The sequence below is a fragment of the Mustela erminea genome, chromosome 10 (assembly GCF_009829155.1).
Source record: "Mustela erminea isolate mMusErm1 chromosome 10, mMusErm1.Pri, whole genome shotgun sequence".
NCBI classification, from domain to species: domain Eukaryota; kingdom Metazoa; phylum Chordata; class Mammalia; order Carnivora; family Mustelidae; genus Mustela; species Mustela erminea.
Window position 1 is genome coordinate 699,770 of NC_045623.1, and position 24,874 is coordinate 724,643.

General features: G+C 43.5%; 1 protein-coding gene across 1 annotated transcript in view; it reads right to left on the reverse strand.

The window, feature by feature from the left end:
- Window positions 1-1,335: 1,335 nt before the first annotated feature.
- OTUD7B (OTU deubiquitinase 7B) overlaps window positions 1,336-24,874 on the reverse strand; it is a 56,668-nt gene continuing 33,129 nt past the window's right edge. The window contains exons 3-12 of the mRNA XM_032360815.1: window positions 22,009-22,197; window positions 19,475-19,702; window positions 17,814-17,915; window positions 16,915-17,042; window positions 11,623-11,735; window positions 9,570-9,697; window positions 9,108-9,257; window positions 8,393-8,507; window positions 6,974-7,058; window positions 1,336-5,701 (exon numbers count right to left, since the gene is read on the reverse strand). Of these exons, the coding sequence (XP_032216706.1) occupies window positions 4,496-5,701; window positions 6,974-7,058; window positions 8,393-8,507; window positions 9,108-9,257; window positions 9,570-9,697; window positions 11,623-11,735; window positions 16,915-17,042; window positions 17,814-17,915; window positions 19,475-19,702; window positions 22,009-22,197 (2,444 nt within the window). The 3' untranslated portion in view covers window positions 1,336-4,495. The remainder of the gene's footprint in view (window positions 5,702-6,973; window positions 7,059-8,392; window positions 8,508-9,107; window positions 9,258-9,569; window positions 9,698-11,622; window positions 11,736-16,914; window positions 17,043-17,813; window positions 17,916-19,474; window positions 19,703-22,008; window positions 22,198-24,874) is intronic.

Genomic DNA, 24,874 nt, shown 5'->3' on the forward strand with positions numbered 1-24,874 from the left:
ATTTTTCCATTTTCAGGATCCTGGTCTGGTTGCAGGTCTGTGCCAAGAGTGAAGGCTGCTGGGAGGGGCAGCTGGGGGGGGGGCGGAGCTGAGTGACTCACTAGATGAGTCATAGATCCAGTTATAAGCGCAGAAAGAGGCCGTCGTCCTCCCCACCCCTACCGCTACCGCTACCGCGCTATGGTTACCGTCAGCCAGCTTCCGTTCCTCTTTCCTACCGCCCCTTACCCACGTAGCCAGTGAAGGGCGGTGGCATGGAGAGTCTCCATGAAGACTCATAATATTTTGTTAAGCTACTTAAGTACAGGGCCAAAACACCCTGAGATTTGCAGGCTGGGTATTGACAAAGTGAAAGAGACAGGAGTGCCTGTGTGACTCACTGAATCTGCAGTTGAAGGGCCTGGAGGGAAATAGAAATTAGAAAAATCTGGGGTGCAGGTGATTCCAGGCCGGGAAGGGCTTCCAATGCCGTCATCCCATCTGTGTCTAGGGCACTGACTGGAGAAAGACGACGACCCAGAGTCTAGAGTCACTGGTGTCTGAGTAACTCAGAGACCATTATCTCCAAAAGTGTCTTCATGGGAAAGACAAATGTGGCTGGAATCCTGGATGTGTGGCTGTTTAGAAAGGAGACCATTCGGAACCAGCTCCATTTCTTCTACTTCTGTATCACTTCCCAAATAGGAAGGCATTGCTAACTTTTGTTTTATTGGTCTGGGAGCTTTAGTCTCTCTTGAGAAGAAACTGAGCCAAAAAGAGTGCTTCCCTCTAGGCCTTGTACAGCACCAAGTTTCACACCATCCCCACTCCACAGAGAGATTGAATCTTTAAAAAAAAAAAAAAAAAAGTTTTGATATAATCTTTTTATTTTGTAGATAGAATCCAGTATGGGGGAAAAACTTTGTATTAAACCTTGTAACTCCCAATAAAACGAGCACAGATTAAGGTAGGAATCTGGAGACCTATCCTATAGAATATCTGCTCCATCAGGGCTGGGGTGGAGAATGTAGGGTTGAAGGACAGCACTGTCTTAAAAGGGAAAAAATAACAACCCCAAATATTTCCCCTCTCCAGTAAAAACCTCGGTAGGTAGCCCAATGCCCTGGATTAAAGGAACTAAGTGCACTTATTTAAGACCAAGAGATCCCATCCATCAGCCAGGATTACAGGATCCGCCTTCCCCTTCACCCACATACCCCTCCTTAACCAAGGGATTCTTGCTCATTCTGGGTGCACATCATGTACCCCTCTCCTCCCCTCTCCCCAGCACAGTAATTGCATGGGCTTGCCTCTCCCTCCCCCTCATCTTCCCAAAATACCACAAACCAACCAGAGTCTGTTTTCATTTCCCAGGCATTATTTCTTCACCCTCCATCCCACACAACCCCTCAAAGAATAAAGCAAAACAGTCTTTACTCATCCCTACAGAAAAACATCCATTGACTCAGGGCCCCTCATCCTTAGAATGGAGATTTTTTTTTTTTATGCTTCAATATATATGTTACCTTCCCAAATTAAACAAAAATAATTTCATTCTGAATAAAAAGCTACAGGGCCTAAATAAAGCCCTATTCTATCATATTCACCCCTAGACAACCCCCCAGAATTTCTTTTATTTGAAAAGAGGTCAAATAAACTGGGATTGGTTAGTTTAGAAATCAAAACAAAAACAAACATGACACATGGTTTCTGTTTTTGTTCATTTGTCCTCAGTTTTTAAAAACAAAACTATTAACTAGAATCTAGTAACAAATCAAATCCAAACACAGCAGTCCAAAGGAGAATTAGAACTTTCCTGGTTTTACTCTCTGGGAAAACCCCTGGTTTGTTCCCATTCCTCTTGGTCCAGGCCAGAATCCTGTGCAGCAGACAGGCGCCGATGGGAAAGCTCAGTGAGCTGTGCCAGGCGCGAGCTGGGGCCACCTGTTGTTTGGGTGCACGTAGGGGATGGGGATGGAGGCTCAGAGGTGATGGTCTCACCAGTGTTGTTCTAGCCCCAGAGTGAGGTGAGCAAGGCACTCACTTCAGGCACAAAATTTAAGTGGTGCCCCAAAAACTCAATAACCAATATACCATTTTAACACAGTTATTTTTTGAACATCAAAACCAATGTAAAACATCCACAATGAACTAGCTATCAAAATTGTAAAGACAGGAGTCAACCCCATACTTGCTCAGTTCAGCTTATTTCCCCGACCCTAGTCTCAATCCCATTTGATTCTTAAGATTTTGATATTTTATTCATCATGCAGGTTTTTTTGCATTGTATTTTAAATATTGCATTAAAACAGTATTTATCTTAACCACTGATATTTCTGTACCCCTTAAAGTTCTGTACCTGAAAGAAGTGCTCATCTTGTACTAGTCCCAGCCCTGTCCAGAAATATGTACATCCCCCTCCTTTGGAACTGATTTCCTTTAACATCAGTGCTTCCTGAAAACCATTCTATTTTCAAATAAAAGCCCAAGAATTAATAGCCATAGGAAATGATTAAGTCAACAGACTATCAGATTTGAAAAATGAGTGACTTTCGAGTCTGCTGAGGAGAGAGGAACCTTTCTAAACTCTGAGCAGTTCCAATGAAGAGGATAGTCTTGACAGGATTTGTTACCAAGGGGGAAATGGGATGACAATTTTCCTGATTGGGCAGAAGCAACATATGGCAATTACAAATGTCCCCAACACACACACACACACAACCAGCCCACATCCAGTTTAGAGCAAATCTGGGGATGACATTCCATGAGATGGGTTAGGAGTACATACCTCAAAAGAGAAATCCACATACAGGAAAACAGCCCCAATTAACACTCTGAACACTTAGGTACACTTATTCCCCTTCTTCATATTTACCCAGGAGTGTATACAATTGCATAGTTGATTTCCCCCCCCAGGGGGGGGAAAAAAGGAAAGAAAGAAAAAGGAAAATTGGCCCAGGATAGGTCCTCCAGTTTAAAGCTCTTAGAAGTGGTGCTGGCCAGAGTGAAGGCTGTCCAGACTTAGGCTTTGTGCAAAATGCAAAGGCACTCCCCCATTCTGTGTCCATAGGCCCATTCCCACGCTCTGGGGAAAAGGGCTGAGTCAGGGAAAGGGGGAAACCTAAAGACAGATCAGCTCATTGGGAGTAATCTGTGATCTGTGGTTACAGTTCACTAAAATATATTTCTCTACCTTTTTATAAACTGCCCCTGTGTTTCAACATCAATCCTATTATCAAAAATATGTCTTCTTACAAAGTATTTTTTGTCTTATTTTAATAAACTAACCACAGATTAAGGTCAGCTATGGCTTAACAAAAGAAGCCGGGATGTTAAGTACATTCTCCAAAAGTAGATAGGAAGGAGAAAGAATCACTTAAATAGGAAGAAAAAAAAATCATTTTTTAAAATGTTTTTGCTCACTGGGGTTTTGTTTCTTCTCCTTTAAAAAAAAAAAAAGTTAAAAATAAGTTGCTTCCTACAGAAACACAGCAGCAGAGGATGGTAGTACTCTATTTAGGTTTTTGGTTTTGTTTGAAACAGTCTGGCCAAAGGTCTGTCCTGCTCCCGCCCCAGAGTGCACTCACAACCCAATGTGTGGTTATTGCTAAGTAGTTACAAATGATCCCCTGTGCACCCACTCACCTGGAGAAGATTCAGCCCACACAGCTGTTCTTCTCATCACTCTTCCCTTCCCTTAGGGAACTTTTTTTTTTTTTTAAATAAAATTAAAGTCATTAAAAAAAAAATCACAATCTTAACTTAGCTGAGCTCAGCCCTCAAAAAGGATGAGCAAAAGATACAGGGCAATCAGCAATCTCCTCTCAAACATGACAGATGGCTGTTTAGAAGGAAATAAAACTTGAGAGGAAAAGGATTCCCCTTTTAAATTCTTCCCTTTCCCATCTCAATAAATGGATGTAAACTAACCCCCCTCCTAATAAGCACCCGTGAGCACACATTACTGCCTTGTCTTTCCAGATCCTTCAGGAGGAAGAATTGATCCAACCCTAATTTTTACCTTAATTCAATTCAATAGCAAATCTAATTCCCCAGTTTCCCTCCACACTCCCAACTCCACAGTCATGTGCTTTTTTCCAACCTACAAGAACTTTGGTCTGTTTTCTCTTTTATTGACTGAGAACCTCCTTTGCCTGTTCCTGCCCTGGACGTCTGCCTGCCTCCCCACCCCCACACATTAAATCTTCCCCTCGTTTCCCTTGGTCTTGGGGTGTACCCAAGCAGTTATGAGACAGAAGCATTGCCTTTTCCCCTTGTACCTCCTCAGTCCCAGGAGGGCTGACGAAGGACAAGCACGGCCCTCCAGGCACCGTCCAGCCCTGACCTGCTCTACCCAGCCTGGCAGCTCTCCAGCGCACACACACTTCAAAAGTTTCCAGCCAGGCTCCCACCATCACTGCATTTGCCCCATCCGCATGGGGGCTGGGTCTTGATGAGCTAATTCTTTGAGCTTAACTCTCTTTGTTTAGCCCCCCTTGCCCTCCAGGGCCCCCCCTCAGAACCTGTGCACCAGCAGCTCCCCACCCGGTTCACGCTCCCTCCTCCGCAGTTCTTCCCTGTAACAGCAGGAGCAGAAGTTGTTTGTCTCCGGGTGTCCGTAGAAGCTGCAGTTCGGTTGTTTGCATTTGGTCTGGGTTGGAGGAAGCCCCCGGGGACCTCCAGCCCATCCATCTGGCTCAGGGGGCTCTCTGTAGCCGTTGCTATAGGAATCAGCCACGCGGAAGGGGGGTGGTAGCAGTGCGCCCCTGTGCCCATCCTTGGAGTGGCTGCCTGGCTCCAGAGATGGGATGCAGTCCTGATGGGGGTAGGGTCGCCCCGGAGGGCACTGTCTGGGGAAGGTGGCATAGGGTGGTAGGCCCCCCCCACAAGGACCTCCTGCCAGCTGCCTCCGGGGTTCCTGGCAGTGGACTCCAGCCCCAGCAGGGCGAGGGATCGTAAAACCCCCAGGATAGCCAGCAGAGAATGCCACTGGCTTAGATTCTGCTGGGGGTGCCGGCAGCAACTCCTCCCCGCCATCTGGCTCTGGCTTCTTGGCTGGAGGAGGCCCACTCCCTAACCCTCCATTCAAGATCTTCCTCTCCACTTCCTTCTGCTTCTGCTCTGCCAGGAATCTCTCCTCAGCATCAGAAAGGTAGCGCTGGATCATCTCCTCCTGGTACTGATGACGGTGACCCATCTTCAGGGTGCCAACAAAAATAAACTTCCCCTCCCCTTGCATCGCAATCCTCATAATGCTCAAGCTCTGCATCACCTCCTGGCTATACTTGCTCCCTCCGTTACCCACAGACTCAGATGTGGGCTTCTCAGACACGGCCCCATCCCCCACTGCCTCCTCCTTGCCACCTTTCCAGCTCTTCAGCGAGTTCTTCTTCTTCTTCTCCAGTGTCTCGGTGCCGCTGCTAACCCCTGACCCCGTCCCCACCCCTCCCGGCTTAGAGCCCTTGCTGTGCATCAGGCCTCCCATGTTCTTCTTGAGCTTGCTGCCCAAGGTTTTGCCGAAGCTGCCCAGTTTGTTGGCCACAGAATCTGCTCTCTTCTTGTCTTTCTCCCGACCTCGCTTTGACTTCTCTTTCCGCTTGCTGCCCTCATTGCTCGTAGAACTGCTGCCAACTGACTCCTTGTCTGAGTCCCCAGACTCAGGAGTGGACCGGGGCTCATCTCCAGCTGAGGCTGTGGGGGACTCAGGTTGTGCCAGGGGAGCCTGGAGGATGTAAGAACAGGATTAATGGTTCTAGTCCCAAGGAAAAGGACCAATAACATCACCCCTGTGCACTCCCTCTCTGGAGTGCCTGCCTAGTTCCAGTGAAGGGCGGCTGTCATGGTGGGGCAGGGTCACCCAGGAGGGCACTGTCCTTCCCCAGCTCCAGTCAGCTGCCCCATGGACCAGGGAAAGATGTACCTACTATCTAAAATGCAATCTGACTCCCTTCTGTAATAAGGAGATAAAAAAAAAAAGAAGCCTGACATTCTTCTAGAGCAACAGGCAACTATACAACACATGGAGAGGAAGAACATTCCACAGATACTAGAATATTCTTTATTATAAATTTGTCTCTTTTTTTAAGTTTTTATTTATTTGGCAGAGAGAGGGTATACAAGTAGGGGGAAGCGGCAGGCAGAGGGAGAAGCAGGCAGAGGATCAAGTGGGACTTGATCCCAAGACCCTGAGATCATGACCCGAGCCAAAGGCAGAGGCTTAACCATCCCATTACAGATTTCTCTACGCCTGGGGTGCCTAGGTGGCTCAGATGGTTGGGTGTCTACCATTGGCTCAGGTCATGATCTCCAGGTCCTGGGATAGGTCCTGGGATCAAGTCCCATGTCAGGCTCCCTGCTCAGTGGGGAGTCTGCTTCTCTCTCTACCTCTCCCACTGCTTGTGCTCTCTCTGTCTCTCTCTCAAATAAATAAATAAAATCTTAAAAAAAAAAATTTCTCTATGCCAGAATCTGCCCCAAATTAATCTCCAGGAAGACGTAACTAACCACAACCAAGCCTAACCATTCTGCAACCCCTCAACTTTTAGATATTCAGCACTGGGGTCTGGCTGTGTGCCCTGTTCCTGTGTTCCTGTTCTATGAAGAATGATGACCTTCTCAGAACCTACTGGATCAGTCTCTTAAGGAAACTTAAGCAATTCTCTCTGGTACCTGCACAGAGGTCTACATATGTAAGGCTTGGAACAAAGTAATGACGATCCAAAGTTCACCAAAAAGTCTAGAAAGCTTTTCTTGAAGAATGTGTTTTAGTATCAAAAAGCAGAGCTGGAAAGGAGCTATGGAAAATAGAGGGCACTAACAGGTAAAAAGGCAGGAAAAAGTGTCTTTTGGAACTCATCTGATATTTTCCAGTTATTCCTAACCTTGAATGGTTAGCTATCACTCAGAAGTGATTTAGAAGACCATCGCCAAATCACCTTGCTAACCAGTCACTGACATAGAGGCCAGACAAGGGTGGGGTGGGAGAAGTCCTCACCTGTGCATCAGAGGAAACTGGGATCCACTTCACATTCATGTAGCCATGTAGCAGATGCAATTTGACCTCTAGGGACAGGATTACACTGTGAAGAAAAAGGAAGAATTAAAAACATCCCATGAGGGGCGCCTAGGTGGCTCAGTTGTTAAGTGTCTGCCTTTGGTTCAGGTCATCTCAGGGTCCTAGGATCGAGCCCACATCAGGCTCCCTGCTCAGCAGGAAGCCTGCTTCTCCTTCTGCCACTCTCCCTGCTTGTGTTCCCTCTCTGTTTCTCTCTCTCCGTCAAAGAAATAAAATCTTAAAAAAAAAAAAAAAAAATCCCATGACCTTTAAAAAACAAAGTGTGTGATCCAGTTGGGAGGATGGAAGAGGGCTACATGGCTTGGGACTCAGATAAGGTTGGGTCTGAATTATAGCTCCACCAATTAGTACTAAGCTTTATGACCTTGAGACAAGTCACTTCATCCTCCCTGACACTCAGCTGGGGTTGGTAATGGACATAAATAATATCTACACTGTAGTGTTGTTGTGAAGATTAAAACAGTATTGGAAGGGACCCAGCATAACGTCTGGAAAACAGTAAATATTGACTGAACAGTAGCCACTATTGTTGTTGGTGTAAATATTATTAAGACGGAACTTTTGATATTTAGGTGAGAACTTATTTTGAAAGCCATGAATTCTGAGTTTTTAAATCAAACCCTCTCTATTAGATCCCAATGTCAGGAGCCCAAAGAAGGAAACACTGGACAGGAGGTAAGAGAGGAGCTTTTATACCCATACCCTCTGTAGGAAGCCGTGGAAGGCAAAGGCAGAAGACTAAACCTGTTTTGGGAGACCACAGGGAGGCGGGGCTGTCAGAAAGAACAAATGTTTCTTGCTATTTAAACTCAGAAAGGCAAAAATCCAAAGCAGACTAACTATTTTGGTCAATTACTTAAAAACCCCTCTCATGGACTGCCTGGTTGGCTTAGCTGACAAAGTGCACTACTCTTGATCCTGGGGTTGTGAGTTTGAGCCCCATGTTGAATGTAGAGAGTACTTAAAAAATAAAATCTTAAAAAAAATTTTAAATAAAATAAAAACCCTCTCACTTGGGCTGGGATTAAAAAGCGTGACTTGATTATCTTGATTTTCTGATGACTGTTTTGGAGATTCTGGGATGTATCAGTAGACGACCATTCCTCATATTATAAAGAAAGAACAAGTTGCAGTCCCAGGATTTCCCTCTCTTTCATGGGGAGAAAAAGCATGTTCCAAGAATCTTAGTGCCCAACCTGTCCCCCATGTTTCCATCTTCCCAAAACTCCGGAGCTAGGATGTGACTGTCTTGCCTCTAAGCTGAGAAGAGTCTCGGGGGAAACAGATGCTGAATGTGGAAAAGACACTTCGTAGGTGGGAAGGCTACACCTGCCTCACCTGGCCAATCGGACGTTGTCATTGTCATCTTTGCCCCACTCCCAGCCCCTTCCAGGGTCCACAGCGAAGTGCAAGGGCAGCAGCTTGTGCTCTGAATCTGTAAGTGGGATCACAGCTGAGGAGGAAGAAACATGTCATCAAGGAGTTTCCTTAAGAAGAGAGGAAGGAAACTGAACACAAACTGACTTCACTAAAAAGGAGGCTAGATCGTATCACAGGTCTCAAACTGAGATCATTCCTCAGTTTCCACATGTGAATTACACTGGCATCAAAAACTGAGAGACTGGTTTTCCCTTACTAGCCAACACACAATTTAGGCCACTAATCTCCATAACTCCCCACCAGTCAGTCAACGAACACTCGTGATGTTCTTGCCAGTTAATGTGGATTCAAAAAATTCAAAGTCATTATTAAGACAAACACAGCAAAGCATCACTAGAAAGGTTCTATGACCTTAACACACACACACTCTTCACTCCAGAACAGGAAGCAGCAAATACAGGCAGGCTACTGTTTTTCCCCCAAAGTTCTTTGTCAAAATGTTTTTATATTTAATTTAAACACCCTGGAGTATCTTTGGCTTAATAAAACCATATCAGTGTGCACTGCCTGGGCTTGCATGTCACTTAGTTCTTCCCTCCTATACTCTCTCCCATTTCAGGTTTTCCAAGTGAAAATAAAGCACACCCAAAGACAACAACACCGCATTCAGCACCTTGGTCCTTGGCGTTCTCCTTCTGTTCCATGGACACAAGTGCAGAGAAGTGGGCCTGATCATAGGCGAGCACCAGAGGGGAGCGGTGACACTGGCTCGCTGGGACCTCCAAGGGCAGATAGATTCCCCCAAAGGGAATAGGGGCGAATGCTGCAGCAAACCACAAAGACTGTTATTCAGGATGTGTTCTTGCCTAGAGGGCAATCCCCAGGCCCCACTCTACCCAGTGAGCTCCCCTTTCACTCACTCTAACCCCTGGTTAATCATTCTTTCTTAAGTTAAGAATCCTCATCAATTAACCCCAACTGCTTAGCATTCAATCTCTATAGAGAATTTTCCATCGTTCTAATGTATATCTTGTCTCTCCCCAAGGGTCCATATAGCCCCTTCCTTCCCTCCTCCCAGTGCTTAGCCCAAGGCTCTGCAAACAGAAGGTGCTCAGGGCAGGGAGGACTGACTCACCTTCCCCTCCAGAGTCCCTCAGCATGGTGTCAGCCACAACGACTATGGGCCTCCTAAGCACATGGGCAAGGACAAAGACGTGGAATTCTTCTAGGCTCTCATATACAGGCTCCTCTGAACTCTCCACCCTGGAGTTGCAGAGGGGAGACAGTGGAAGGGGTACAGCGGGGGGGGAGGGAGGAAAATAAAACAAGACACCCCTGAAGACCAGTCCCACAAAGAGGAAAAAGAGGAATGTCCTTTCCTGGTTTTCTAATCTTAAGGCTGCCATGGACATAGCTGATTATTTTATGTTACCATGGCTATTTCTATTCCTGTTTCAGAGATGAGGAAATCCAAGAAAGATCTGAAGGCCCTAGGGCTAAAGTAGTGTTAGGAATCTGGAAGTAATCCCTTGGTTAAAACCAATCTTGCTCAATAGCCTTCCCCAATCTGTTTTATCCTATAGCTCAGGACACAACTGTGTAGCCTCACTTGACCACTTTACCACTTCCACCACAACTGCCCACACATGCATCAAGTCCTACAAAAAAAGGGGGAAAAAAAAAAAAAAAAAGGACACAAAAATTCCTCTTCCTACATTCCCTTACGTGAAAAAGAGCATCTCACACCTCACCATATCTACCTAGTAGCCTAATCACAAATCTGAAATAGTTACTCTTCTTTATCTCTCATCTTAATTAATCACCTAGCTTGACCAATTCCATCTCTTACCCGTCTCTTGTGTCTCTCTCCTCCCGCCTGTCTGCAACCCACCACTCTTGATCACACCCATGGCCTGTCTCCTGGATTACTACAACCACACCCAGTCTCACTGTCCTCTTCTTCATCAGCCACTCTGCTAGCAGTGTGTTCAAATACACGAATTTGCTCCTATCACCCAAGTATACACAATTCAGTGGCTTCCTGCCCCCTGCAGCAACATGATTCAATATGGGGTATTTGGTACAAACGCAGATTTCTAGGCCATAGCTCAGTCCAACTCAACTGAAGTTCCTTAGGGTGGGGGCCCCCAAATCCACAACTTTAGCAAGCCTCCCAGATTATTTTTATGCACACTGAGGTCTGGATAGGTTATAATTTTTAACTTTGTATTATAGAAAATTTCAAAATTTTAAACATTCAAAACTATAAAGAATATTATACCTAAACTCTCATGTAACCATCACCCAGCCTCAACAATTATAAAACACATGGTCAGTGTCGTTTCATCTAGATCTTGATCTATTTCACTATAAACCCCCACTCCAACCCATCAGATTATTTTGAATCAAATCCTAAACATCATATCATTTCATCCATAAATTTTTCCGTTTCTATCTCTAAAAAAAGAGAGGACTCCTATTAAAAACAACCACATAATCATTAATATCAGACTTTTAAAAAAATTTAGTAATAATTAAACACATAGACATTGTTTATGTTTCCCCAACTACCTTATAAACAACCATATGTTTCCACTGGCTGATTTGTCTAAGAGTGCTTAAACTTGGGTTCTCTCTCCTTTATTATTTTCTTTGCAATATATTTATTGAGAAAACAGAGTCATGTCCTGCAGTTTCTCAAAGTCTGGACAGGGTACAACAGAACCCTCAACACGGCACACATGACTCTAGTTATCCAGTCTTGTCTAGCACTCTAGACCATGTACCCTGTATACTAGCAATGCCCAACTACTTGTAGTTCCCAGAACATAGCATGACATTCTTATACCCTTCTGTATCCTTGCCACAGCCCCTCTCTTTCCTTCTGATATCCTCTTGGCACGAAGTTCTTTGGATGCTGAGGACTCAGTAAAGACTACTTCCTGGGGCACCTGGGTGGCTCAGTGGGTTAAAGCCTCTGCCTTCGGCCCAGGTCATGATCCCAGGGTCCTGGGATCGAGCCCTACATCAGGCTCTCTGCTCAGTGGGGAGCCTGCTTCCTCCTCTCTCTCCCCCTGCCTCTCTGCCTACTTGTGATCTCTGTCTGTCAAATAGATAAATAAAATCTTTAAAAAAAAAAAAAAAAAAAAGACTACTTCCTTCCTACTCCCTTGCTGAGCCACACTTACCCACCACAGTTGGCTCCATTGGTACCTAGATGCATGCGGGGTTCACTTGAGGCAAGCTTGATCAGCTCATTCCATTCCTTCTGCCATTCGTCCTCTGTATACACCAGCCCTGACTGTGAAAGACAACAGGGGAGAATAAGCAGTTAAAGACCAGGTTCACGAGGCAGCAGCAATTCCAACTCACTCACGCTGCCCCCTCCCTATCCTCTTAGCACTTGGCTTATAATATGTACTACAAAGTCAAGTCTCTTCTCCCTTTCCTAGTCAAGGTCCACAATTTCTCTTACAGTTCTTTTTCTTCCATTCTTTTCCAGCCCATTTCGGGCCAGCTTGTTTCTGTCCTCCGGCCTATACACCTTACCCCACTTATACCACTTCATCTAACTGACTCTGGCAAAGGACAATGACCTTCTAATTGCCAAACTCAGCAGACTCTTTGGTTTTCATCTTTCTTAGTCTTCATGTAGCATTTCAACTCCTCATTAAACTTTTTTCTCCCTCAGCTTCTGTAACTTCTTCTCTCTCTCTCAACTCTGTCCAACCCTAACAATATTGGGTTTGTGTCAACAATATTAGCAGCCTTGGCTCCTTCTGGGTGATCTCTTCTACTGCCATAATCTCATCTACTGCCATCTATACTCAGGATGCTAAAATCTCCCTCTCCATCCCAGGCCTCCTCTTAATTTCTATATTCACATCTAGCTGCCTACTGAAGACTGCCAACTGCCCTTGACTGCCTCAAAGTCTATACAGTTGAAACTGAACTCTTGGGCGCCTGGGTGGCTCAGTGGGGTAAAGCCTCTACCTTCGGCTTGAGTCATGATCTCAGGGTCCTGGGATTGAGTCTGGCATCAGGCTCTCTGCTTGGTGGGGAGCCTGCTTCCCCCTCTCTCTCTGCCTGCCTCTCTGCCTACTTGTGATCTCTGTCAAATAAATAAATAAAATCTTTAAAAAAAAAAAACCAAAAACTGAACTCTTGCAAAACCCACTCTTCTTCCTGTATTCTTGCCTTAGTGAAGAGCACTGAATATCACCCACCATCCAAGCCAGAAACAAGGGACTAACTGAAGACTCCTCTCCTTTTACCCACCCCACACCTGATCTCTTATTCAACAATTATTAAGCATGAACTACTGCAATGGTCCTTAACTGGTTTTACTACTTCCAGTCATGCATTCCACTGATCCATTTTCTACAATATTACCAAAAAGATTTTTCTAAAATTAAAATCTGATGTTTGCTTCCTGCTATAAATCATTTTAAGAATCATCATGACCTGGGGTACCAGGTGGCTCAGGTCATGATCTCAAGGTCCTGGGATCATGTCCCACATCAGGTTCTCTGCTCAGGGAGTTTGCTTTTCCCCCTGCCCCCTGCCCCACCTCATGCTCCCTCTCTCTCTCAAATAAATATAATTTTTAAAAAAGAACTATCATGACCTATTAAATATAGTTCAAAATCCTTAAGCAAAGCATACGAAGTCCACTTCCTGGCCCTACCCACCTCTCTAATACATCATTTACTTAGCTGTAGTTCCCTGAATGCACTGCATTGCTTTATACTTGAGCCCCTGTCTAGCTTGTTCTTTCTGCTTGGAGCAACCCACCCCCTATCCACCTGGTGACCAATTTCACAACTGTCAGGGCAGAACTCAAGTATTTCTTTCTTTCTTTTTTTTTTTTAAAGATTTTATTTATTTATTTGACAACAGAGATCACAAGTAGGCAGAGAGAAAGAGAGGAGGAAGCAGGCTCCCCAAAGAGCAGAGAGCCTGATGTGGGACTCCATCCCAGGACCCTGAGATCATGACCTGTGCCAAAGGCAGAGGCTTTAACCCACTGAGCCACCCAGGAATCCCTTAAGTATCTTTTCTATGAAGCCCTTCCTAAATCTTCCCGGTAGACTCACTCTTTCCTTTGTGCCCTCCCTCCTCAACTGCTATACAGCCTTTATCACAGTACCAAAGTAACCTATTACTTTGGTACAATCATGTATTTACATGTCCATCTCCTCCTACTACCCTTAAGGGCTGGGACCATGTTTCAGGCAATATGCTAGTGTCTACGATGTGATCAGTAATTAATAAATAGATGCTGAGTAAAACTATAATTTTTATCAAAGGAATGGGGAAAGTGGTACAAACAATTTAAAAATATCATTTGCAGGTGCCTCGTTAGCGCAGTAGGTAGCGCGTCAGTCTCATAACAATATCATTTGCCTTTAAGATGTATATGGTAATATGACAGACAAGTCTATGTTATTCATTGTATTCAGCTTACACTGGTATTTAAATGAGTTTATAAGGCTTAAACACAAACTGACAGTAGAAAGAATCACACTGAAAACGTGAGGGGCATGAGCAGCAAAATTTAAGAAGAATTAAAGAGCTGTTGTAAGCACATTTTAGTTTATGTTTTTTTTTAAGATTTTATTAATTTAGAGCCTGGCATCAGGCTCTCTGCTTGGTGGGGAGCCTGCTTCCCCCTCTTTTTTAGCTCTCTTTGAGAGCTAGCTCATGAGTAGAGGGCAGAGGAGAGGGAGAGCTCCCTAAGCAGGGAGCCTAAGGCCAGGCTTGATCCCAGGACCAAGGGATCACGACCTAAAGGCAGATGTTTACAGGACTGAGCCACCCAGGTGTCCACATTTTACTTTAATAATAAAAAAAAGACAAAGCTATGTTCTCTTTGTAAAATGCTGTATCGAAGCTTTTCAATTAAATATTGAAATACACTGAAATATACTGTATATACAGTATATACTGAATATACTGTATATACTGATTGGTCAGTACATACTGACTAGGCATTCTGGCCACTCTTCCTCTCACCTATTTCAGCTTCCTGTTTTCATACACAAAGCCACTAGGTGGCGTACCCTGCCAACATGAAACCTTCCCTACTGGTTTGATTTTTTTGTTGTTTATTTATTTAAACAATCTCTACACCCAACATGGGGCTTAAATTCATGACCCTCCCAGGTCAAGAGCCACATGTTCTATCTACTGAGCCAGCCAGGTGCCCCCATCCTCACTGGGCTTGACCACTAATTTCAACAAAAAACAAGGCCTGGGAAATCAAAACCAATTTAGTTTGTGTGGTGTTTGGTCCTTATTAAAAGAAGACCCCCACAGTCCCTCACGCCTCCCTCTATTCTCATGCCCAAGGTGCAGTATAATGCTATAACAGTCTCAACTAAAACAATTCTCTAGGCTACATTTCCAGTATGGAACTTTTAATGTGCTGGGCAAAAGAAGTAAAATATTGTTCCTTTGATAGCCACTATTCTCTATGCATGTATTTCCACTGGGGACTTTGAGGGGGAAAGGTGGCTGACCAAGAACAGAACTTGGGTATTTCTAGGTCTCCTAGCTAAATCCATAATAATCTAACCCTATCTTTAAAATTACTACAATAGCTTAAGAGCTGGAATTGGGCATGCCCATTCTCTGACTGTTGCTGTCACTTTGACTTAATAGCTGAATGCTCTAGTTTGGTCTTTTCTTGACTGTGGAGTGACCAAATGTAAGGTTAGGGATGGTGTGAGTTAAATAGTGAAGAAGGCAAATTTTCAGCTGGCTCTAGTTTAAGCAAAAGAAGCTCTCCACAAGGTCCAGGTCAGCTCACCAGGAAGCCATGGGACCTGGCAATAATAAAGAATGCCATCTACTTGGCCTTGCCCCTGTGCATTTATTTCCCCTCAGGAACCCTCTGGAGCAGACTAACTGATCAAACACACCATTCTGAGCTTAATACCATCCCAATTTTAACAATTGGGTTCTTTGTTTTTAATCTTCAGGATATAAAATTCTAATAACTTAAAAGAAAAAACCTCTTAGTTCTATATAATGGCCAGTTATGACAGAGCAATAAAAGGTGACAAGAAAGAAGATGGAAAGGAAGAGGGCAGTATCTGAAGAGACAGTCCCATATTTATGCTAGAGCACCCAGCCATATACATGGCAAAAAACCACCAGATACTCACAAAGAGCACAAGATAAACACAGAAGACAGAGCGAGAACCAAGAGAAAAGAGGGAGACCTGTTATCTTTATGTAAGTGGACAGTGTCATTATTTTTTTTTTTAATATTTTATTTATTTATTTGACAGAGAGAGATCACAAGCAGGCAGAGAGGCAGGCAGAGAGAGAGGAGGAAGCAGGCTCCCTACTGAGCAGAGAGCCCAATGCGGGGCTCGATCCCAGGACTCTGAGATCATGACCTGAGCCAAAGGCAGAGGCTTAACCCACTGAGCCACCCAGGTGCCCCGACAGTGTCATTATTAAAGTGAGGGGTCAGCAAACTCTTTTATTGCTCCGTCATAACCGTAGCTAGTAAATCTTTTAGGCTTTTTGGGCCACATGCAACTACTTGACTCTGCTGCTGTTCTAGTCTCCACAAGGCAAGCACTAAACATAAACAAACATACATAAATGAATGGGCAGGGCTGTGTTCCAATAAAACTTTTTTTTTTTTTTTTTTAAATAAAACTGTTGGTGGGATTTGTCCCACAGGCCATAGTTAGCTCAACCCTTGTTACAGGGATGGAAAGTACAAACAGTCTATTGTTACTTTCTTATACAAAAGCAGTCTCAACATCTGCTAAATTTCTGAGAAGTACCATTCAAACTCAGTTTAACAGGCATGTTTTTAATATTTTTAAACAAACAGGGTATGTGAAAAGCAAATAGTATATACAGCCAACGGAATTTTTAAGGAATTTAGCATTTCTATAAGAATTGAAAACATAGGGCGCCTGGGTGGCTCAGGGTTAAGCCTCTGCCTTCAGCTCAGGTCATAGTCTCCGGGTCCTGGGATCAAGGCTGGCATCGGAGCCTGCCTCCCCTCCTCTCTCTGCCTGCCTCTCTGCCTACTTGTGATCTGTCTCTCTCTGTCTAGTAAGTAAATAAAATCTTTAAGGAAAAAAAAAGAATAGCAAACGTTAAGTCCTTAAAAACTGGTCTAGCATTATCATAAGCAAAACACCCCCAAACAATACAAAAATCCTGTGGACCTGTCAGATCTTATTTTGTAAAAGATTACTACTGGAGACTTGCTGAGCATCTTTCAGGTGAGAAGCACATTGTTAGCTGCCTCCTCTATGGGTCTCAGCTTCTCCATGCTAGTTCTCAGGACTGTATCAGAAAGGCATGGGCCCTGTGGTGTCTTCTGCATTTCCTACAACTTCCAGGATTACAAGGAGAGTACCACCAGGAGACACTGCCTGTTGGTACGCACTGAACATTTCCTATAGCCAACTCTGGAGGACAAGGTGCTCCCACCCAAACTCCCTCACCTCTTTGTTCTGCTGTGTCTGCTGCCACCTCCAGCGCCGTTTTAATGCCTCCTTCTCGGCTCCCTTCTCCATCAGTGCATACAAAGCTTTCCGCAGCATCAGGTCCCTATCGTGGAAACCCCACATGCCTGTGGCAAGGAAACATACAGTAGGATACCTTACCTTTATTAATTATGATGCACATACCCTAGTAGCAAGGAAATCAGGCTTAAGGCCAGGTTCAAAGAAACCCCTGTGACTTAGGGGAGAGGTGAAAAGATGTTCCTACTCTGGAGGTTCAGAAACTCCGGGAACTTACAAGTGGGGGATACACCGCATCCTACAAACTCCTGACAGAAAGCCCCTTACTAATATGCAAGTCTAATAAACTAAAATACAGAGTAGCAGCAGAAAAGATGGGTCTGGCACATGACAATCAGCATCAAAGCTAGAGGGAGGGTTGGAAAATGAGGACTTTTTAAAAATCTAAGGCAAAAAACATATTGAATTATAAATAAGTTTTATAATTAACAAATTTCACAAAAACTGATGAAAACATCTTTTTTAAATACCAAAAGAATAAATATTAAGGAGAATGATATACACATAGAGCTTTATCCTGCTTACATACTTGCTGCTCAATACTTCTGCAGGGTAGCTCTCCAAGTGGGACCCCTGCTAAATCCTAGGTTCTACGTATGTTCCCTGAACAAGAGACTGAAAATCCAGGGCAGGGCTCTCTTCCAACCCCTCCTGCATGCCCACGCCCATGCACACGCACACACACACGCACACACACACATGCATGCTATACAATCACTTCTGCCTAAGATCAAGGTTAGTGGATTAAATCCTGCACATGAGATCTAAATTCTGTTGCTTTCTTTCTGAGGGTGTGGAACACCATTTTCAAGACTCACCCAGAGAGGCTGCATGCAGGAGGCAGTTTCCATCCCCAGTAGTTGCCAAAGGAAGCAGCCTCTGGCAGGTAGGGTCTACACTCACCCACCAGTTCAAACGCCCTACAGAAACAGGAGGAAAAGGAGAGGAGCAGATTATCCATAAAGCCCTTCCCACTTCCCGAGCTCTCTAACAGACTCCAAACTTGCCTCCCCTAGGAAGCCAACCCAGAATCCTGCTACTCCTTATATCTTCTTCACTTACACCTAGTCAATCAGAACCTGAAGAACATGATTGGTGAGATCAGCGGTTCTTACATGGGGACCCCTGATCTAACCAATATCCAAGGGGACATTTGGCAATATCTAGAAATATGTTTGGTTGTTACAACTGGTGGGGGGATGCTACTGGCATCTAATGGGTAGAGGCCAGAGAGATTGCTAAACAAAATATAATGCACCAGGCAGCTCACACAATAAAGAATTATCTGGTCCTAAATGTCAACAGTGCTGAGACTGAGCAAGTCTGGGTTAGATGATGGGGCCTAGGTCATAGGTTGAAATTTGTGTTGGTCACCTGGTCTGACTCCTTCACTCTGCTCAGGAGACCAGTAAACATCATAACAATGAAGCTCAGCACAAATCCATCATCAGTAAAAGAAAAACAACCCAAAGCATGTATTCACAGGGTCATGTAGGTATCATCTGCACATATGACAGCATGTCGGCTTATATGTGGTAAGACTTTAAAGACATGCGCAACAAGATAGCACATGAAACACCTTAGAAAATGAGCCTCTATTCTGTCTAGTCATCCGTCTTCCCATTATTCACATGAGGAAAATATTTTGTGAATCACACTTCAAAGTCTCCTTGAATTACTGAAAAGTCAACAGAAAGAAAAACTGACCTATAATCTCACTAGCCAGGTAACCTGCTAACTTTTTAAAAAAGTATAGAGAGGCACACAGTTACTATAGAAGGGTGCAAAAGAAAAATGCAAGCTTCTTTCCCATGCCCCCACCTACCAGCCCCCAGCCTTTCTTCTAAGAAGTTTAACACCTGATTAGCTTTTCCCAGAATTCAAGCAGCCTCGCCCCACCATATTAACTAATTTTAACAGTAATTTAAGACAAATTTAACTGTAAAGGCAGATAAATCTTTGGGGAAAGCTCATGTAAACAAATGGGACTTTTAAATTAATCACCATTGTGCATCATCTGTAGTATTGGTTCTTTCTGGTCACAAGGGTGTTCCAGAGCCAATTATAATTTATTTCTATTTTTTTCTCCATGTATGGATTTTTAGGTACTAATTCCTGTGCCTTTCATGTGTATATCTGGTTTCCCTTCCATCATATGGGAAATTTCTGGGGTAAAGTGTCTAATTTTATGTGATACGGTGAGTGCTGTGAAATGTGTAAGCCTCACAATTCACAGACCTGTACCCCTGGGGCAAATAATACATTATATGTTAATAAAAATAGTTTTTTAAAAGAAGTGTCCAATTTGTGTCCCAAAAAGAAGCACCTAGCTCAGTACATGTTGATCTGACCAACTCATGACTTTGCAGTCAGCTCCCAGACTTAAACTAGAAGCTACTGGTCAAGGCCAGCCCCTCCATGTGGCTGCCTACCAGCGCAGAGCAGAGGGAAAAGCCCATGAAAAAGAGCACTCACTGACCTGCCTGTTCCAAGGCAACCAGCATGGACTGTTCAATAAGGTCTCTCTCTATGAAGCTGCGGAAGTCTTCATTGTACACAGTGAGATCCGGAAGCTGGAAGGCACAGATGGGCATTTCCAGGGGGTGCTCACTGCTCCCCCCACCCCCACCATTGGAGGAGACATGGGACCGGGCCAGGGAAACAATGCTGGAGCTGGCGTGGGAGATGCCCCTAGACAGGCGTTTTTCTGCAATGAGAAACGGAGTTACCTTAGAACATACACAGCCCAGAGAACATTCCACTCATGTGGTGATGATTACCCCTTGACAAGGCAGGGAAAAACTGTGAGTCCAACTAGCTACCAAATTTCCCAACCCTCTTTCTAAATCCAAATAGAAGTAGGGAAATATGGAGAGTAGTATTTTTGCAGGCACTTATATTAGCACCAACTATACATTCCTCTTTCCACCCTTTTTAAAAAATTTGCCTGAACTTCTCCCCATGACTCTGTCTTCTTTCACTTCCATTTCCCAACATAACAGGGACTCATTCATTTGGCAACTTGGTCACTGATAGGATAAAGAGGCAATAAGGGAAATGGGGTTTCATTTTGCTAGGCTACATCAAATAATCACCCTGATAATTTTCACAGTTTTGGAGAATATAGGAAAGACTTTCCATTATAGAAAATTAATGATAAGGGTGCCTGGGTGGCTTAGTCAGTTAAGCATCTGCCTTTCACTCGGGTCATGATCCCAGGGTCCTGGGATTGAGGATTGCGTTGGGCTCTCTGCTCAGCAGGAAACCTGCTTCTCCCTCTGTCTCAGCCTCTTTCTCTCTCACAAATAAATAATCATTAAAAAAATTAATGATAAATCTTATACATCTGGAAACTTTCTTATCTACCATTAATAGCATTTATTTACATTATTTACTACAACTTCTCTGGATTCATATTTGTCAGAAATGTATAGGTACAGTCATTCTCAATATATTAGAGAAAGACAGTAATGTACACAGTGCCCCAAATTATTTTTTTTTTAAAGATTTTATTTGTTAGAGAGAGAGAGCACAAGCAGGGGGAGTGGCAGGCAGACAGAGAAGCAGGCTCTCCACTGAGCAAAGAGCCTGGATCCTGGATCCAGGACTCAATCCCCGGACCCCAGGATCCTGACCTGAGCCAAAAGCAGATGCCCAACCAACTTAGCCACCTAGGCAAAGGCTGTGATCATAATCTGCCCAGTGTCATATTACAATCCATTTGCATGACTTGAATTTATATATAAAGATTATCGAAAGCTAAAAATTGTGTTGGGAAGTAGTTCTTAATCCTGTACTTGCCAGAGATAGCATACAAAGTAAGTCAAGAGTTGTCTAAAGTTATTTTATAGTGATGTTATTTTTTAAACAATTTTTTTAGGTATTTAAAAAAGTATCATAAGCCCATGGTAAAAAAGCAAAACATTAACAAAAGATATAAAGTATTACAAAGAAATCTCCCCTTTATTCAAAATTTCTGATTCCTTCCCCAGAGGCAACCTTTTGGATCCTTCTAGAATTTTTTATACACATAAAAACACACATAGCTTTGGGCGCCCAGATGGCTCAGTCAGTTAAGCGATGGACTCTTGGTTTCAGCTCAGGTTGTGATCTCTGGGTCATGAGATAGAGCCCTGCATTGGGCTCTGCACTTGGAGTGAAGTCTACTTGGGACTCTCTCCCTCTCCCTCTGCCCCTCCCCCTGTGCGTGCTCTCTCTCTCTCGCTCGCTCTCTAAAATAAATAAATAAAAATTTTTAAGCCCGTATAGCTTTTAAAATCATTTTTAAAATAATTTATGTTTTAAAAATATAAATAAGAACATACTGTATAAACTGCACTGCATCTTACCCTTCTCAATAGATTTTAGAGACTTTAAAAACAGCACATCAGGTTCTACCTAATTCTTTCCAGTGGCTGCGAGCACTCCGCAACATAAATGATTTTATTTAACTACTCCTCTACTAATGGACATTAAATATTGTTTCCAAGCTTTTAACTTTCAAGCTTTATGCTGCATATGTGTATGTGCCCACTGAGGTCTATTTATTTAAAGGAGATATATATATATATATATATATATATATATATTTTATATATTTATATCTCCATGTGCACATACACATATATGATAAATTCCTAGAAATCAAATTGCTAAGTCAAAGTATACATGCATTTCAAAATTTTGATACATACTGACAAATATTAACCTCACAGGTAGATGGCGTGATCCTCTGAATTCTACATTTATGTACTTTATCTCGACAACTAGATTGTTCTCCTTTATCCATTTCCCTCTCAGTATGTGAAAAAGGCCTTCACAGAGGGGAATACTCAAGAAACAGTGGGACAGTGAGGGGCTCCTGCACCGAAACAGACTGAGGCCACTTCTGAACAGTTTGTCAGGGGAGCGGGGAGAAGAATAGGAGCGTCTCCAAAAGATGGCTCCATTTAGCAGTCCCCTCACTTCCTTTCTACTCCCGCCTACAGAAACAGCCCTCAGTTACCCCAGTACCTTGAACGATGTCATCCTGCCGCTGCAGGGTGGGTCGGGGAGGGCGGGCAGACTCTCTATCCGAAAACCCTTTCTCAGGGGTCCTGGAACCACCACTCCCTTCACTAAAGGGTGGGGGCAGGTTCCCAGCATGGACTTGACGTAGCTGTTCAAAATCACTGAGGGCAGCACTCATGTCCCAATTCTTTCCTGGCAGGAGACAAAGCAAAAAATGAAATGGGTACTCAGAGTACAGGGAAACTGGGGAAAGACATAAAACAATCACTCAAACCACCCTCTCAAAAATAACAAGCAAAATTCATGCACATTTCCACCATTCTCCTGTTCCTAATTTTCTTCATTAATACTTCAGTCTGCAATACCACAATTTCTTTATTTACTTGTTGTCCTTCCTAAGTCAGTTCTGTGAGCATTGAAAATTTGTGTCTCTGATCTGAAAGGGCCCACAGAGGCCACAGATAAAACAGAGGAAGCCTAAAGAAGTAGTGACTTGCCCAAATGCACAGCTAGCTTGCACCACAGAGATGTGTGACTAAAGCCCAGGTCTCTTGATTCTGAGATCCAGAGAGTGCTTAGCCTAGACATGCATGCACTATAATGTCCTATACCATACAGAACTATATACAAAGGTATAAGTACATGCATTTTTCTAAAGAAAAAGAGCTGAGAGCTGTCATCAGATTACCAAAAGGAACTGTTAACTGCCCCCAAATTTAAGAATCACTACTCTACTGAAGAGAAGACCCTAAATGTCATACTGGATTTTTCTGTTGCTTTCTCCAGTTATATTATTCAGTAAATAATATATTATATGATTGTTCACATTTCTTTCTATTCTATTCCACCTGCTACCCCCTCAGTTCAATTCCTATCATCCACTGTTCCACCTCCGATCCACTCTAAAGTATCCCATGAGATAAATCTTTCCAAAGCACAGTTCTGTTCTGTTTCAGTTCTGTTCTGTTCATTTAAGTTCCAGAATCAAAACTGCTAACTGCCTGCCATTGCCTACAGAGTAAATTCTAGGCCCTTGTGTCTGACATTCAAGACTTTTTATGACCTGGCCTATTTCTCCAGCCTTTTCTCTGTGCTTCAATTTCCCTGGCTGTGAAAGTGGAGATGATTCCATGTAGGACTGTTATGAAGATCAAATGAATTAAAAGCACTGATACACAGAAAGTGGTTTTTTGTTTTTTTAAGATTTTATTTATTTATTTGACAGACAGAGATCACAAGTAGGCAGAGAGGCAGGCAGAGAGAGAGGAGGAAGCAGGATCCCTGTGGAGCAGAGAGCCCGATGTGGGGCTTGATTCCAGGACCCTGGGATCATGACCTGAGCCGAAGGCAGAGGTTTTAACCCACTGAGCCACCCAGGCGCCCCCACATAAAGTTTTATATATGTCTTTATTGCTGTTGCTGTGATATCTTGTTATTACTCTGATTTTCCAGTTAAGCTGTATGAATCATTAATACCTGATGAATTTACTTCTGAGCCATTACATTCACCACTTGTTCCAACTCCCTTTGCTCACACCACTTCAGTGGCTCTGGCCTCTTTACTGTTCCTACAAACATGCTAAGACTGCTCCCACCTATGGCCTTTCCAACAATCTCCGCGCTGCCTAGAAGGCTCTCTTCCCAATTTATCTACACAGACAATCCCTCAACTCTTTCAGATATTTGTTCAAATGTCACATTCTTAACAAGGCTTGCCTTAACTACCCAAGTAAAAATTACAACCTGCCTCTCATCATTTCCCATAGCACTTCACACCTTAACACACACTTTACAATGATTTGGTTATCATGTTTATTATTTATTGACTGTTTTTCCTGCTAGAACATAAGGGCTGGAATTTTTGTTTTGTTTTGTTTTGTTCAGCACCTAGAACTTGGCACACAGTAGCTACTCAATACATATCTGTTGAAAAATGAAGGACTTTTGTCCTGACTCAACAAATAAATAAATGAATGTTTACCACACAGTTGGAAATACAGAACATGTATTGAACGTTGGCTCTGTATTTGCAGTTGTATGGTAAACTCCTTAAAATCAGCTCCTAACAGCCAACTTGTCCAAAACTGAATGTCCATCATTCTCCTTCCTAGGACTTGCTTCATCTTCTCTTTCTCTATTCCTCAAATTGGTAATGGTATCAAAAGCCGTTCAGGCCAGAAAATTCCGCCAGAAAATTCCACCAGAAAATTCAGTTCCTCACTACTCAGACCCAACTACTTCTCTGCCCTCATTATCTAGTCAGTGTTTGTACTCATGAAACATCTCTCAAATCTGTTCTTTCTTGTCCATTTTTATTGTTACTGTGCCCATGCAGGCCCTCAAGATTGTTCCCTGGTCTTTGGGAGAGGTTCAGCTAGTCTCTCTTCCCCTAGCATGTCCCCTTTCGAATTCGTTCTTTACACCAAAGTTAACTTTTAAAGGGAAAAGCAAGAGATAAAGACAGAAGCAGGGAGAAAATGAAGATCAGGCCCTTTGACTTCCCTTCTAAGTTCTATCTTAAATCCATCCACTCTTCTCCCTTTTGACACTATAGTAGTTCAGGCCCCCACCATCTCTCACCTCAACTGTAGCAACAGTCTTAACTGGGTTGATCACTTCTCTGGCCACAATTCAATTTGTTTCATATCCTTCAACGAAAATTCAAATCCCATCACATCACTCCCCTGATTACAACCCTTCACCAGCTTCCGACGAAACACGGAATGACATTTAAACTCCTTACCACAGTCCACAAAGGGCCCCAAATTCTGCTTCCTGCCTTTTCTACTCATTTCCTATCACTCTTGCCTCACTCTTCCTGCCCAGTGCCAAACTCTTTCACGTTGGGTCCTTGTGTAAGCTTCTCTAT